Source organism: Haliotis rubra, unplaced genomic scaffold (genome assembly GCF_003918875.1).
Source record: "Haliotis rubra isolate DU_JTF1 unplaced genomic scaffold, ASM391887v1 Scf1161, whole genome shotgun sequence".
NCBI classification, from domain to species: domain Eukaryota; kingdom Metazoa; phylum Mollusca; class Gastropoda; order Lepetellida; family Haliotidae; genus Haliotis; species Haliotis rubra.
The window spans coordinates 24,965-40,052 of NW_025765072.1; the positions used below are offsets into that span (position 1 = coordinate 24,965).

Sequence of the window (15,088 nt, forward strand, 5' to 3'; positions counted from 1 at the left end):
AGGTCTTTTTTATTCACTGAAGTGGGGATGTGTTTCTGCCTGTGGACTTAAGACCCCGAGATTCACCATTAGCCTAGTGGCATTTGCCTGTATCAACTACAAAGGAAACGTTTGGTCCGAGATATTATCATCAACCCCTCACTGTGTACGCTATTTCAGAAACGTTTTTGTCTTTAATCACAAGCATCGGAATCTCTACACTTCAATACAACAGTCGTAATTCCAGTTTGCAAACTAGATTCACCGATCCTTCGATCACCTGATTGTCTAGTTTGTCTACCACGTCCCTGCCACGTTGCAGGGGTACTGGAGTGTCGTCGGTCTGTAAATACTTACTTAGACAAGATGTGTGAATGGTGGGTGTTACGGAAGGCCAGTACAGGGTTACCCTTTTCTAGTATCATCACTCATTTTCAACGGTCCATTCATAAGATTTTTCACAGCTCTTTTTACATCGAAAGGAACCTGTTGCTGAGGCTAGGCAAGAAGGCTGGGAAGTCATTATGTTTTACAATTCAAACAATTGTTACATCGTACACTGTTTGTAAATTTTAAATGAAGGAAATAAGTAAGGGCAGAAAAGTATGCAAAACAGATATGCTGCACGTAAATTTCGTATAGTACAGTTTTTCAATATGAGAATATTTCATTTCGTTCTTTGGGCTACATATACACCGGTGATTTCTGAGTGCATGTATATTTTGCGCACTTTGAGTATAGGTAAGAATTAATGCACCGACTAAAGAAATTGCAACGTCGAAATTAAATTAACTCGACAGGCGACTGTTAACTCAAGCTGCGGTTTTAAAGAAGACTGACTGACTGAGTTTAGTGTTACGCCGCTTTTAGCAATATTCCAGCAATATCACGGCGGGGGACACCAGAAATGGGCTTAACACATTGTGCCCATGTGTTTTAAAGAAGAGAATATTGGGGTATCTTAATGACAGTGTGAGAAATAGTTTCCAAATTGTGCTGGCCAGTCGGGCTAGCTATGCCTGAAAGTTACTAGCCCGCAAAATGATTTACTATTTTAATATAGACACGGGTTTCATCGTTAAGCTGTTGATATAATGAACAGTTTTATCAGGCCATAATCGTGCATGATTTAAAAGTGTATTATAAATTAACAAGTCGGATAGAGTGATATATTTACAAAATGACCCCACTAGCACGTCGGGCCAGTGAGTGTGGATATTTACTGGCCCGACTTGATTATTACTAGCCACGGGCAAGCGGGTCAGCGGCTACTTCGCACACGTGTCTTGATGTTGTTTATTACCAGCCCCAGTGAACGGTGGACTGACCCTATGGACACAGTGGACAAACCCAGGGTGTGGCATCACGTGTGGCGAGGGATCGCCGGTCATCAGGACCCGACACCGGACCTGCACCAACCCTGCTCCAGCCAATGGAGGTCAATCCTGCACTGGACCATTCGTTCAAACTTTATCCCAGAATTGTTCATTCCCAGCCTGTGCTGGTAAGATATGACTGATTACAGATAGTTCAGTAACGCGTTTGGTTACTACAAAAGATTTGAAAACGTTTCTTTTAAATACTGCAAGTTTAACTCAACAGATATGGTCAACAGATATGCTCAACAGATTAAAAACTCGTTATAATGTCATATTTTTCAAAACGGTATGTCAAGTATTCAACATCGTTCACAAAATTGCTTTAAGGGACATTCAAACCTTGATAACCTTAAAACTAACCTTTTCGCTCAGAGAGGAAGTAACGGTTTCATCATCACAGATCGGGTAAAGTTATTTGCATATGAAACGTTTTGTGTCTGGAATTGCCCGTCGAATGAATCCTGTGACTGAAAACATATAATGATGTCTATGGACAACCGTGACTCCATCAGAGGAGGGCCCCACATACAGCTGCTCAGATTGCAAATACATTAAATGATATCCAGTTAGCCCTACTGCTATTTTATTTATTTAGTTTGACTGAATAGAATCATTTATCTTTGCCTCTACATACTCTCTCAGTATGTTATATTTTCTTCGGAACAACTGGTCAAAAAGGAGCGGAACTTTTAATTTGCCATTGAGAAAATTGCCAGTATATAGGAGTCAATCAATGTTGATATAACAATAATGAATGTTTTGAGATTGCGTCACCACTTGCACTTCCTTATGTCCATAGCTGTTTGCACAATAATTGCTCTTGAAAGATGTTTGGTGTATGGCGTGAAATTTGCATGTGTACGATTTTAATTTTCAAACAAAAATACTGGCTAGAAACAAACACTAACAATTATGTGATGCAAGATGATTGTCAAACTTAATGGTCTACAGTGATTTACCGACCTCCTTGAAAACCGTCAAAATCAAGAATAACACCCCATGCACGTGTATGGGGCTACTGGTTTGTGCGTCCCATGCGTTGTGTTTAGGGGTGGTGATCAAGAGAAATGGCGGTGTCTGTCTTTGAAAAGTTTGTAAACGTTTACACTTCCTATCCAAACTGAAAGTTCAGGTTCCCCTACTTTTTTGGAGAGTATATATTTGAGTCCTGGGCATGTTGTAGGGTTTATTGCGCGTTATAACTTTGATCTGTATTATATTTTTATCAGAGTGATTAAAACCTTTTACAGTAAATGGAGGATTCACCCAATGGAGTCAGTGGACCAACCCTGCCTGTGGCATCACCTGTGGCTCCACCAACAGTGTTACAAGGTCACGGTTCAGAAGCTGCACGAACCCAGTAGCAAGTAATGGCGGACAATCCTGTACTGGAGACAGAGTCCAGACGTTGATTCAGACCTGTGTCTTTACTCCCTGTCCAGGTGAGGGATTGTTAACATATGTCTTGTTTTTTTTGGGTGATTGTTGTGTATCCTTACACTTGTGCCTACACTTATCTCTCTTGTCCCAATGTGAACACTGGCTCTAGGTTAGACCCGTGAAGATCCTTGCCTTCAGCAACCCATGCTTGTCTTAAGCGGCGACCAACGGGATCAGTTACTGAAGATCAATTCTAACAAGATCTTCACGGGTCGATTCAATATCGACTCTCACATAAGATTTCATGTGAATATGGAAATACTGTTATCTAATTTATAATTAAAGAATACATTCGAAAATTTTAATGTATGTTAAGACGTACCTAAAATGTCCAACCTCGCCGGTAAAGTAATGATTATTTCATGGTACCAGTGAACGGTGGCGTCACACAGAGGACCCAGTGGACCAAATCACCTTGTGGTATATTTTGAGAAACAAAAGTAAAGTACTAATTATTCTTTCATGGTACCAGTGAACGGAGGCCTCACTCAATGGACCCAGTGGACCAATCCACCTTGTGGTATATTTTGTGGAACAAGATCCGATATCCTGCGGACACGAAGCAGAACCTGCAGCAACCCTGCTCCCAGCAATGGCGGACTCGGGTGTAATGGACCTTTTGTGGAGACTACACAGAATACATGTGCTTTCGCCCCTTGTGTTGGTAAGTTGAACGCATGAAACAATTTTGAACCATCGGCTATATATTAGTAGATTTAATGTTTTGAGACACCCCTTTCGTCAACATATTTATATCTGGTTCATAATTTCGCCAAAGAGGCCTGGAACATTTGGTCTTTTGTCTTAGTGAAAATAGTGAAACAACTGCAACTGTTTCATTCTTCAATCACATATTTCTTGTGAGGCCAAAATGAACATTGATTGAATTAGACCTGGGTGTGATTGCACTTACCGATGTTTATCATGGGTACGAAGAATGCACACTAATGCATTTCCTGGCAGAATAGCAATACTTGTTCAGAGCTGAGAGTATCATATTCAGTTCAATACGTAAGATTCTGAATAACAGAAAGGTCAGACTTGACCATCAGAAACTTAAGTCATCCCTCATGGCGTATGGACTTTTGGACAGTTTATGGCCACTGTCTCAAGCTACAGTTGCTTAGAAACGAGAAGATCATATTTAAGGCAGAATGTCACACATTTTCCACAATATGTATTTATTATATTATACTTATTAGGGCATATGCACTAACGTTTGCTTCCTGATGATGCAGTAATGGGCTTATTATCCCTTACGACTTGCCTGAAATCGTACATTAATTCATTCGAACTTTTTACTTCAATATTGTAATCTAAATGCGTAATTTTGTTTTGGAATAAATAGTAAGTATAATTAAAGAAATGCATTGTGTATTTTTAGAGAAGTGTGGTGTGATATAGTGCCTTTAGATCTATGCGTAAATATTTTAAATGACAAAAATGGCAAAATTGGAAAGCTGACTTCATCACTCGTGTTCGTATACATACATGAACTGAGAAGCAGAGTAACAAACACCTGCCTCGCCTACAGTGAATGGAAGTTTCACCCAGTGGACACAGTGGACCAACCCTACCTGTGGCATCACCTGTGGTTCAGCCAACAGCCTTGTCAGGTCAAGATCTAGAACCTGCACAAACCCTGCGCCCAGTAATGGAGGACAACAGTGCTCTGGGAGTACACTTGAAACAACCCTGAGGACGTGTGTGTTCAGTGCCTGTCCGGGTAGGTGCTTCTCGTGACATCATATCTCATCATTTCTCATTAGTGTCTAGTTCGTCTTGTAAGTCACAGTGTCTGCAGGATTAGTTCTAGTTCGTATACTGTGTGTACTGTGTTGGATAAAGTCATGTGACTTTTACCGTCTAGCGCCTCACAGGGTTATCCGGAGTAATAATGCGTTAGCGCTTTGTGCATGCAAAAGGGTGTGAAAACAGGCGCTTTATAAATGGTCATTATTAGTATTACTCAAGAGTCCCATGTTATACCGGTGATATACTGTAAGCTCGAACACAGGGGCAAAAGTATCTGTGATCGGTACATCGTGGTGCATCACTTCAAAGGGAGTCTAGGCCTATTGTAATGAATTATTATTAATTAAGGTCATCTCCACCCATCCCCACCAAATCCCCACCCAAACCAAATCCCAACCCCTACTAAATCCCCATCCCCATCAGAGGTACAGACATATTCCACCCTTTCAAATACCAACTGGCAATATGCCACAAATTTGTACATTTCCAAATTGACGAAGATATCGTTAAATTTCGGCTACTTATTTATCACAGGGAACGGTGGCTTCACACTCTGGACTCAATGGACCAACCCCCCTTGCGGCATCACGTGTGGACTACGTACTGACGTCACGCGCACGAGAACCAGGAAGCTGCACCAACCCCAGCTCCCAGCAATGGCGGACAGACCTGTGTAGGTCCTATACTGGATACCCAAGCGGCAACCTGTTCATTCTCTCCCTGTCCAGGTAATGGCTCCTGTGTTTTATACATTATATGTATGTATCCCCCAGCCTTTATGCCCTGTCATGAAAACAGCGAGGAATTAAAGGACTGGTTCACTACCTTTTCTAATGTATTTCGGTTAACCACGGATATATCGAACACTCTTATGATTACTTAACGGAGATGACAACCTGATTTTTTTATCCCCGTCAGTTACTACAATATTTGTCTAAAGCGTTCAACGAACTACGGTTATAACGAACTACAACTAGCGGTTCCTTTGAGTTCGTTTTAACCGCTGGTTCCCGTAAATATCAGTGGATTCTTTTGGTCGTACGTTTCAAGTCATGGTATTTAAGCAAGTTAAGCGGTTTTAACGAATTAATATTCGTGGCTCCTTTGAGCTCGTTTTAACCGAACTTTATTGTAAAAAAGTGGATTCCTTCATTCGTACGCCTCAAGTAAAAGAGTTTATACAAGATATATTATCATAAGACGTTTTCATCTTTCATTTTCGGCGCTGGGGTAGCTTTGTGGTTAAAGCGTTCGCCCGTCACACTGAAGACAAAGGTTTGATTCCCAACGTGGTTACAATGTTTGAAGCCCATTTTTTTGTGTTCCCTGCCGTGATGTTGCTGGAATATTGCTGAAACCTGGCAACAAGCACATTTATACAAATTCACACTGGTTTGATGTATTGTATTCCGAAAGCGGCGTAAATCTAAACTCACTCACTCAACATTCATTTCATGAAAAGACATTCTGTAATTTGACGGTTTGTTTAACAGTGAACGGTAACCTCACGCTATGGACACAGTGGACGACTGCTACTTGTAGCATCACTTGTGGAACAGGAACCGATGTTGTACGTACCCGCACCAGGAGCTGCACCAACCCCCACCCAGCAATGGAGGACAAGCCTGTACTGGAACACTGATCGAGAACGAGCCAATTCCTTGTGTTCTCCCTACTTGTAACAGTACGTGGATGGTTTATTATACAACATGAATCTCGAGTAATATTTGGGCTGTTGAATATGCAAAACGTTTTTGAACTTGTTTATTTCCAGCAAAGGGTCTACCAGCCCATTAGAAAATGGACACTCATGTACAAACCAAATAGACCGCGATGTCAAAAACAACATGTATGAACTTCGTGCTTTCCTTTGGCAGTCGGATGATATAGTATACAACATTAATCTCAAGTTTGGAGCCGTGAATTTGGAATTGGTCATCAATCCGTGCTTGATGTAAGAGCTGACCCGCTGAACGGATAGATGCATGTCATCGTAACCCAGTTGGTTCGATGGATGCTCATCATGTTCCCCATTGGATTGTCTAGTCCAGACTCGAACGTTTACAAACCGTCGCCATATAGTTGGAACATTCCTGAGTTCGAACCCGTGAAGGTCCGGGTTAGACTGTAACCCATGCTTCGGCAACCCATGCTTGTAGTAAGAGGCGACTAACGGGATAGGGTGGTCGGACTCGCTGGCTTGGTTGACACATGTCATCGGTTCCCAATTGCGCAGATCGATGCTCATGCTGTTTATGACTGGAATGTCTGGTCCAGATTTGATTATTTACAGACCGCCGCCATATAGCTGGTGTGCGGCGTAAAACTCACAAAAGGTTACACAAAATGCAGAAACAATGAAATATGTTCAAGTCTGAGTCGCGTCACCAGTCAGTTTTACGACAATGTATCCACCGCCGTAGGTCTTGACAGTTTGGAACAAGTATCTGGAAAGGAGCAAGGTCTTTTTAATAGCCCCCTTTAAACATTGTTTTGCTTGTTGCTGAATTATAAGAATTATATGCTTGTATTCATGCCTCGTGTAATAGTAACATTCGTTTAAGCATCAAGTCCTTTAAGCTAACTCATGATTATCCTAAAAGATGGAAACTTTTTATATGATTTATCACAAACTGCTATAATATCGCTATTATAATTATGTGTTCCTGTCAAACTGTTCACAATTTCGGCATCATGTACTTTTTGCTATGTTACGAACGAAAGGCGTTTGGGTAGTCCATCAGATAAAGCGTTCACTTGCACGCGGAAGACCCGGGTTCGACTCCCTATATGGGCATGTATGAAGCCTATTTCTGTCCTCCGCCGTGATACTGCTGTAATGTTGCTAGAGGCGGCGTAAAACTAAACTCATTTACTCACTCCTTTACGAACGTCATTATCTCAGATCGTACTTGAGCATCCCAGCTGTCAGTAGCTGATCTGTGGTGAACAAACGGACATCGTACCCTTGCATTACCTGAGGCTTTCTATCTACAGTAAGATGAAACAGTAAGATAACTGAAGTCACTTATTTCCAGCTCCTATAAATGGGGGACCCACCCCGTGGACCCAATGGACCAGCGCTCCATGTAACATCACCTGTGGTTCCACCAACAGTGTTGTCCGGTGGCGTGCCAGAAGCTGCACGAACCCCGTGCCCAGGTTTGGTGGACAACAATGCTTTGGAGGAACTCTCCAAACGATCCTACAACCTTGTGTCTTTAATCCTTGTTCAGGTGCGTGTCTCTTATACACATTTAAGACCTAGATGTTTGACGATTTCCATTTTTTATGTTTAGTTTTTTTTGCAGCCTGCCTCTGTTCTAATAAAGTGAAAAAGCTAAAAGCGTGAAATCTGTTCGAATATTTATGTACTTCTATTTAAAACACAAAATTTCTTCTCGATGATGTAAGTAGTTTTGCTTTCAGTCGAGAATGGTCGAATTATGTTAATTTTAAGTTTATTTGTAGGAATATATTTTTATTATACCAGTGAACGGTGGCCTCACACAATGGACTCTATGGACCAATCCACCTTGTGGCATCACCTGTGGAATCAGATCTGATATCTCACGTACACGAACCAGAAGCTGCTCCAATCCTGCGCCCAGCAATGGCGGCTTGACCTGTGCTGGCAGTCTGCTTGAGGTTTTGCCACAAAACTGTTCCTTCTCGCCGTGTCCAGGTAAACCTTCCATTTATCCGGATCATATGATAGTGCATCCGTGAAGAACTTGGTTAGAATTGATCTTCAGCAACTTATGTATGTCGTGAGAGGGGCTAACGGGTGGTCATGTTTGCGTGTCACAGTATCCCAATTGCATAGATCGATACTAACGGGTGGTCAGGTTCGCGTGTCACAGTATCCCAATTGCATAGATCGATACTAACGGGTGGTCATGTTCGCCTGTCACAGTATCCCAATTGCATAGATCGATACTAACGGGTAGTAAGGTTGGCGTGTCACAGTATCCCAATTGCATAGATCGATACTAACGGGTGTTCATGTTCGCGTGTCACAGTATCCCAATCGTATAGATCGATACTAACGGGTGGTCAGGTTCGCGTGTCACAGTATCCCAATTGCATAAATCGATGCTCATGATGTCTATCACTGGATTGTATTGTCCAGACTCGATCATTTCCATCCAGCTAGGGTCCATGCAGGTAGTATGTAAAGTTAGGTAAATTCCTTTTTCGATAACGATATCATGACTGTGTTTTGGATCCGAAGCTTACAGTGTGTCGGTGAGTCATTTCAACCAACGTTTGGTAACGGTCATAATTTCTATCACAGATCCTTTGTATAATTTCTTTTGTGGGGCAGTATATGTAGTAAAGAGAACTCTATATGCTACAACAAAATGATACGCATGTCATGTGGTTTAGTAAATGGTGGCCCGACGTCGTGGACTCTTTGGACGGATGCACCTTGTGGCATCACTTGTGGAACGAGAACTGATGTTGTACGTACCCGCAGTAGGACCTGCACCAACCCTCCTCCCAGCAATGGAGGACGAGACTGTACTGGAAACTTGGTTGAAACTGCACCACAAACATGTAGTTTTCCTTCATGTAGCGGTAAGTGTTAACACAAGGTTAAATAATCTGCCCCCGAAGAGGCTAACACTATGTGGTGGCGTGTGGTCTTGTGTGCTCTTGTGTGGTCTTGTGCGTAGAGCTCAATGGATACCAGGTGGGATAAGTTAACCTTCTAGCGCCTTACAGGCAGCTTGGGTTACCCAGAGTAATAATGAGGTTAGCGCTTTGAGCATGCACAAGTGTGTGCAAGCAGGCGTGTTTTAAAGTTTCACGTGCGTCATATGCTTAATATTATGAAAAAATACTATTTATTTGCTTAGTCCTTCAAACGTATGTGCCCTTTTGAAATATACCGTTTACAAAAGAATGTCCGAAATATGTACTTTTCTGAAATAGAATCCATCAAAGGATCGGTACCTTGGCTCAAAGCTATCGACAGACTATTACAGCATAATAATGTTTTGTATGTTGGCAATGCACAAAATGTCTGTTTTACTTCTATAATTCGGTTACAGTTATTCCTATAATATTTTCATGCAGAGTTTTTAATGAGTCAGATTTTGGTTGTGTTCACTCACTCTCTCTCTCTCTCTCTCTCACACACACACACACACACACACACACACACACACACACACACCAGCGTTTCTGGTAACCCGAGGGGTGGGATAGCCTAGTGTTTAAAGCGCTCGTTCGTCACGCCGAAGACCCGGGATCGATTTCCACATGGGTACAATGTGTAAAGCCCATTTCTGGTGTCCTCCTCCTTGATATTGCTGTAATGTTGCTAACATCGGCGCAAAACCACACTCAGTCACTCTCCAAACAGGAGCTCCTTGACTTAAGCGCTAATGTTTTCAGCGCCTATAATTGGAGGATTCACCCAATGGACTCAGTGGACCAACCCTCCCTGTGGCATCACCTGTGGCTCCAGATTCAACGTGTACAGTTCCCGGACAAGAAGCTGTACAAGTCCATTTCCTAGGTTTGGTGGACAGCAGTGTTTTGGAAATACAACGGAAACAAGACTACAACAATGTGTATTAAGCCCTTGTCCAGGTAGGTTTCTGTTAGCACTGGCAGGAACTAACATTAAGGAAAAGTTTTTCTTGACACAGTTAACTACCTTTGTGACGAACACGCTCATTACGGGACCTGGATGAAGGACAGGTTTTCTTAAACAAGAAAGCTATGTTTGTGACGAACACGCTCATTACGAACTGACTATTATGAGGAACATTTGTTTTCTCACGAATACACGCCTGTGTATGGTTAATGCTGAATGCTTTATTGAAAGTATAATGAAGTAGCTGCAATATTTGCTTTTTTCTACAGACAAATTTAAACAGTTTAATTTTTTAATACTGTACCCAAGTCAATGATTCAGAGGAACACACATTCTGTAATAGAAAGCACAACGTAAACCTGTGGGTTAAAGAAAAGTGTTTTACCTAAATTAGTAAAGATATATACCAGTAACTGGAAAAACCTTTCCATGTTCAAACAATGTAGAAGTAGTATATGTATACATTTTCGGACACAGTATGTTATTTACTTCTAACAACTTGAATACCTAAAGCCACTGCTTACACGATAATTTCAGCCTAGTTAATTTCTGTACCCAACCCAGCTGCCAAATGATTTTGATTGGACTTTAAATTCTAATTCATATTTGTTTTGTTTTTGTTGTTAATGTACTTGACTGTCAAAGCACATTTTCGTCTGTTAATAGTGAATGGTAGCCTGACACAGTGGTCGCAGTGGACCAATCCAGTATGTGGAATCACTTGTGGAACGAGAACTGATATCTCACGTACCCGAACCAGAAGCTGCACCAACCCCGCACCCAGCAATGGCGGCGCAACATGCACGGGTGGTTTACTGGAGGTCCAGCCAGTAACATGTTCTTTTACTCCATGTCCTGGTAAGTGTTTCTTTACACTATAGAAATGTACATATGACGCTATAAATATGGACACATTACCCTATATAAATGGACACATTACGCTATTTATATGGACACATTACGCTATATATATCGACACATAACGCTATATATATCGACACATTACGCTATATGTATGGACACATTACGCTTTATATATGGACACATAACGCTATATATATGGACACATTACGCTATATATATGGAGACATTACGCTATATATATGGAGACATTACGCTATTTATATCGACACATTACGCTATATATATGGACACATTACGCTATATATATGGAGACATTACGCTATGTATATAGACACAATACGCTATATATGGATACATTACGCTATATATATGGAGACATTACGTTATATATATGGACACATTACGCTATATATAAGGAGACATTACGCTATATGTATGGACACATTACGCTATATATATGGAGACATTACGGTATATATATGGACACATTACGCTATATACAAGGAGACATTACGCTATATGTATGGACACATAACGCTATATATGACACATTACGCTATATATATGGACACATTACGCTATATATATGGACACATTAAGCTACTTATATCGACACATAACGCTATATATATGGAGACATTACGCTATATATATGGACACATTATGCTATTTATATGGACACATTACGCTGTATAAATATGGACACATTACGCTATATATATGGATACATTACGCTATATATATGGACACATTGCGCTATATATAAGGAGACATTACGCTATATATATGGACACATTACGCTATATATGACACATTACGCTATATATATGGACACATTACGCTATATATATGGACACCTTACGCTATTTATATGGACACATTACGCTATGTATATGGACACATTACGCTATCTATATATAGACACATTACGGTATGTATATGGACACATTACGCTATGTATATGGACACATTACGCTAGGTATATGGACACATTACATGGACGTTATTTATTTATACATGGAAACCCGTGTGAACTTACGATGGTAATACAGGGGTGCAATAGGGTTGACGTGCTCAAATTCCGTATTGCACCCCAGATTCCGTATTGAATCCCTGCCGATTCTACTGTCTCCAAAGCTCGGTACTTTCCGGGATTTGTTCCTTCATACAAGTTTGTCTGTATTATAATATGAATGAATTTCATTGGAATGGTGTTATTATTTTGCCTATGGTAAGTTGTGAAAGTGCGAATATTGTTCAATCATAAAACCCCAAAATCACATTATGAGACACTGGGCTAATAAAGGAATTTTAATCACAAGAGATTTATATAATGAACAAGGTTTGTTACCTTTAGGAGATTTGAAACATAAATATGATGTAAGGAGTACACATCTACATCTTAGATATATTTTATACATTTTACCTGAATCTTGGAAACAAAAACTTAGAAGAATATAGACATTTACCTAGCAACGGTCTCATTAATAAGTCTCTACAAAGGGATTTTCTTACTCCATCAAAAGGCTCAAGGAATTGTTATAATAAACTGGTATCTGACAGTGTAAACCGTATATATGTCACAAATGGGAGAACCGATTTGATATTGATCTTGAATGGCATATGACTTTTATTAACTATTGAAAAGATTTAAGAGACATTAAACTTCTAGACTTTCAATATAAGTTCCTACACGGAATTATTTATACTAAAAAGAATTGGTGAAGATGAAACTAGTTAAAAATGCATTATGTTCTTTCTATAATGATGTGTATGAGAACTTATGCCGTGTATACTGGGAACTAAAACCTTTTGAAATCACCTTCAAGATTGGATTAACCAAAATATACAGCATTTGCAACTGACAAAATTTCTTGTTTGGTTTTTGACTTTAGATAAACATCCACTGTTAAATCATATAATCCTCTCTGCTAAAAGACAAAAATGTACCCAAAATTGGATAGTATTTAAAAGATACATTCAAGGTTGAAAAGTTTATTTCAAAAGAAATAATGATTTTGATAAATTCTATCAAACGTGGTCTCCATTGTTCCCTGTACTTGAACGTGATAACCCTTGACTTTTTATATTTTACTGGTTGCTATTTGAGAGCCCAGTTGTATCTGCAATGTACACCTGTTTGCAGATGTCTATATGTACTTTGTATACTTGATTTGGGAACATTTTGTTCCTCCTCTTTTCTTGTTTCTTTTTGTCTGTCTTTTTTTCCTTGCTTTCTTCTCTTTTCTTTTTTTTCTGTTTTATTTATTTGTTTCTTTTTTACACATACACTAATCAAACATGTATTTCACTTTAGATGGCATTGCCATTCCTACAAGATTTTGATTCTGAAAGTTGTGAAAGTGGGACTTGATTCATGACGTCTTGCGGAGGAATGTATGATTTAGTTCAGTTGCGTGATCCGCCCACGCGCAGAGCGATACTTAATGTCAAGCAAACCTGAATGCGGAAGGATCGAGAGGCGTGAAAATATGTATCGCAACGCTATGATTTGTTTTATTAAGTAACAGATTAATGCAAACTAAGAGGGTATAATATATAATATAATAAATATTGAACGTCATACTAGTACATTTGGATGTTTTGTATTGAACTCGAAGATGTCATGGGAGCAGAGAAACAACTCGTCCTTCGAACTCGTTGTTTCGCTGTTCCCATGACATCTTGTCGTTCAATACAAAACATCCAAAATGCACTAGAATGAGTCTCTCTCTCTCTCTCTCTCTCTCTCTCTCTCTCTCTCTCTCTCTCTCTCTCTCTCTCTCTCTCTCTCTCTCTCTCTCTCTCTCTCTCTCTCTCTCTCTCTCTCATACACACAGACACTAACGCACACGCTTTATAATCCCACCTCATCAAATCAACCGTAATGAAGTCTTGATGTCATGACTCGTCTGGGGCGGTGGTACAGCCTAGTGGTTTAAGCGTTGACTCGTCACGCCGAAGACCCGGTGTAGCAGGCCAGAGTATACCCCTATCCCAGACTGTACCCGGGGTTAAACTGGGCTAGCCCAGACTATACCCCAGGTATAATCTGGGCTAGCCTAGTTTATATCCTAGGGTATATTCTGGACTAGGCCATAGTATACCCCCCAGCCCAGATTATACCCCTACAGAAAACAAATGATTAAGGATACTACCACTCTTTCAAAATTCTTTAAACATTCTGAAATGTCTGATTGACAAATTTCATTAAATTGTCTTTTAAGTACAAATTTCATTAAATTATCTTTTAAGTAAACATAACAACCTCGCTATTGTAACAAATGTCACTACCGTTATTGTGTCACTACCATAACATTTAATGCCAATGTCCATTCCATAACATTATCAATTTCCATATTTAATTAAAATTGATTTATGTGCTTATGCCTGGATTTTGGTAGTGCAACTATGTTTGGTAGTAGAGCCCCAAGTAAGCATAATAAATTCATTTTCTCATTTGGAATTTATCGGTACATATTACTTTATATTTGCAAATCAGAATTGAAAGGAATTGTTTGGCTTGTTGACTCCTTTTAAGCAATAAATATAAAATTTGAAAACTCATTATATTGTAAAACTACATATTCTGACATGCATGTACATCAAATGTACATTAAGCTTGCATAATTTATGTTTTGTACTCAACAACATTTCAAGGTAAAACAAGAAAACAAAATGTACAATTTTTGCCTAGATGAAATATGTACATATTTATATGATATATATTTCAGATTTATTAAGTAACTGCTGTCTTCTCTACAAAAATCTCCTCTCTGCTAAGTCAGGTGTGATGTATCTTTACCTGTTGTTTTATTTCAGTGCACTTCCTGGGCTATCATATTACCTAAAAAGGGTTGACGAGGTGTTGTTGTTTGAACAATGTGTGGTATTATTGGGATGTGGAAGTTTTGGGATATAACCTGATGATACATCAGCATGGCTGGGTTACGCAAAGTCGAAAATATCACATCGCAGAGAGGCACTAAACAAATACTTCATAAATTTTGTATTATGCAGTAATGTACATGAAATGCACCAACAAATTCCTTTAAATGACACC

The 15,088-nt window shown here is 39.8% G+C and overlaps 1 protein-coding gene across 1 annotated transcript in view; it reads left to right on the forward strand.

The window, feature by feature from the left end:
• LOC124256468 (SCO-spondin-like) overlaps nucleotides 1-15,088 on the forward strand; it is a gene marked incomplete at its 5' end in the record, with an annotated part of 111,171 nt that overhangs the window by 14,399 nt on the left and 81,684 nt on the right. Inside the window, 3 exons of the mRNA XM_046690461.1 lie at nucleotides 1,286-1,483; nucleotides 2,609-2,800; nucleotides 3,271-3,462. Coding sequence (XP_046546417.1) covers nucleotides 1,286-1,483; nucleotides 2,609-2,800; nucleotides 3,271-3,462 — 582 coding nt within the window. The remainder of the gene's footprint in view (nucleotides 1-1,285; nucleotides 1,484-2,608; nucleotides 2,801-3,270; nucleotides 3,463-15,088) is intronic.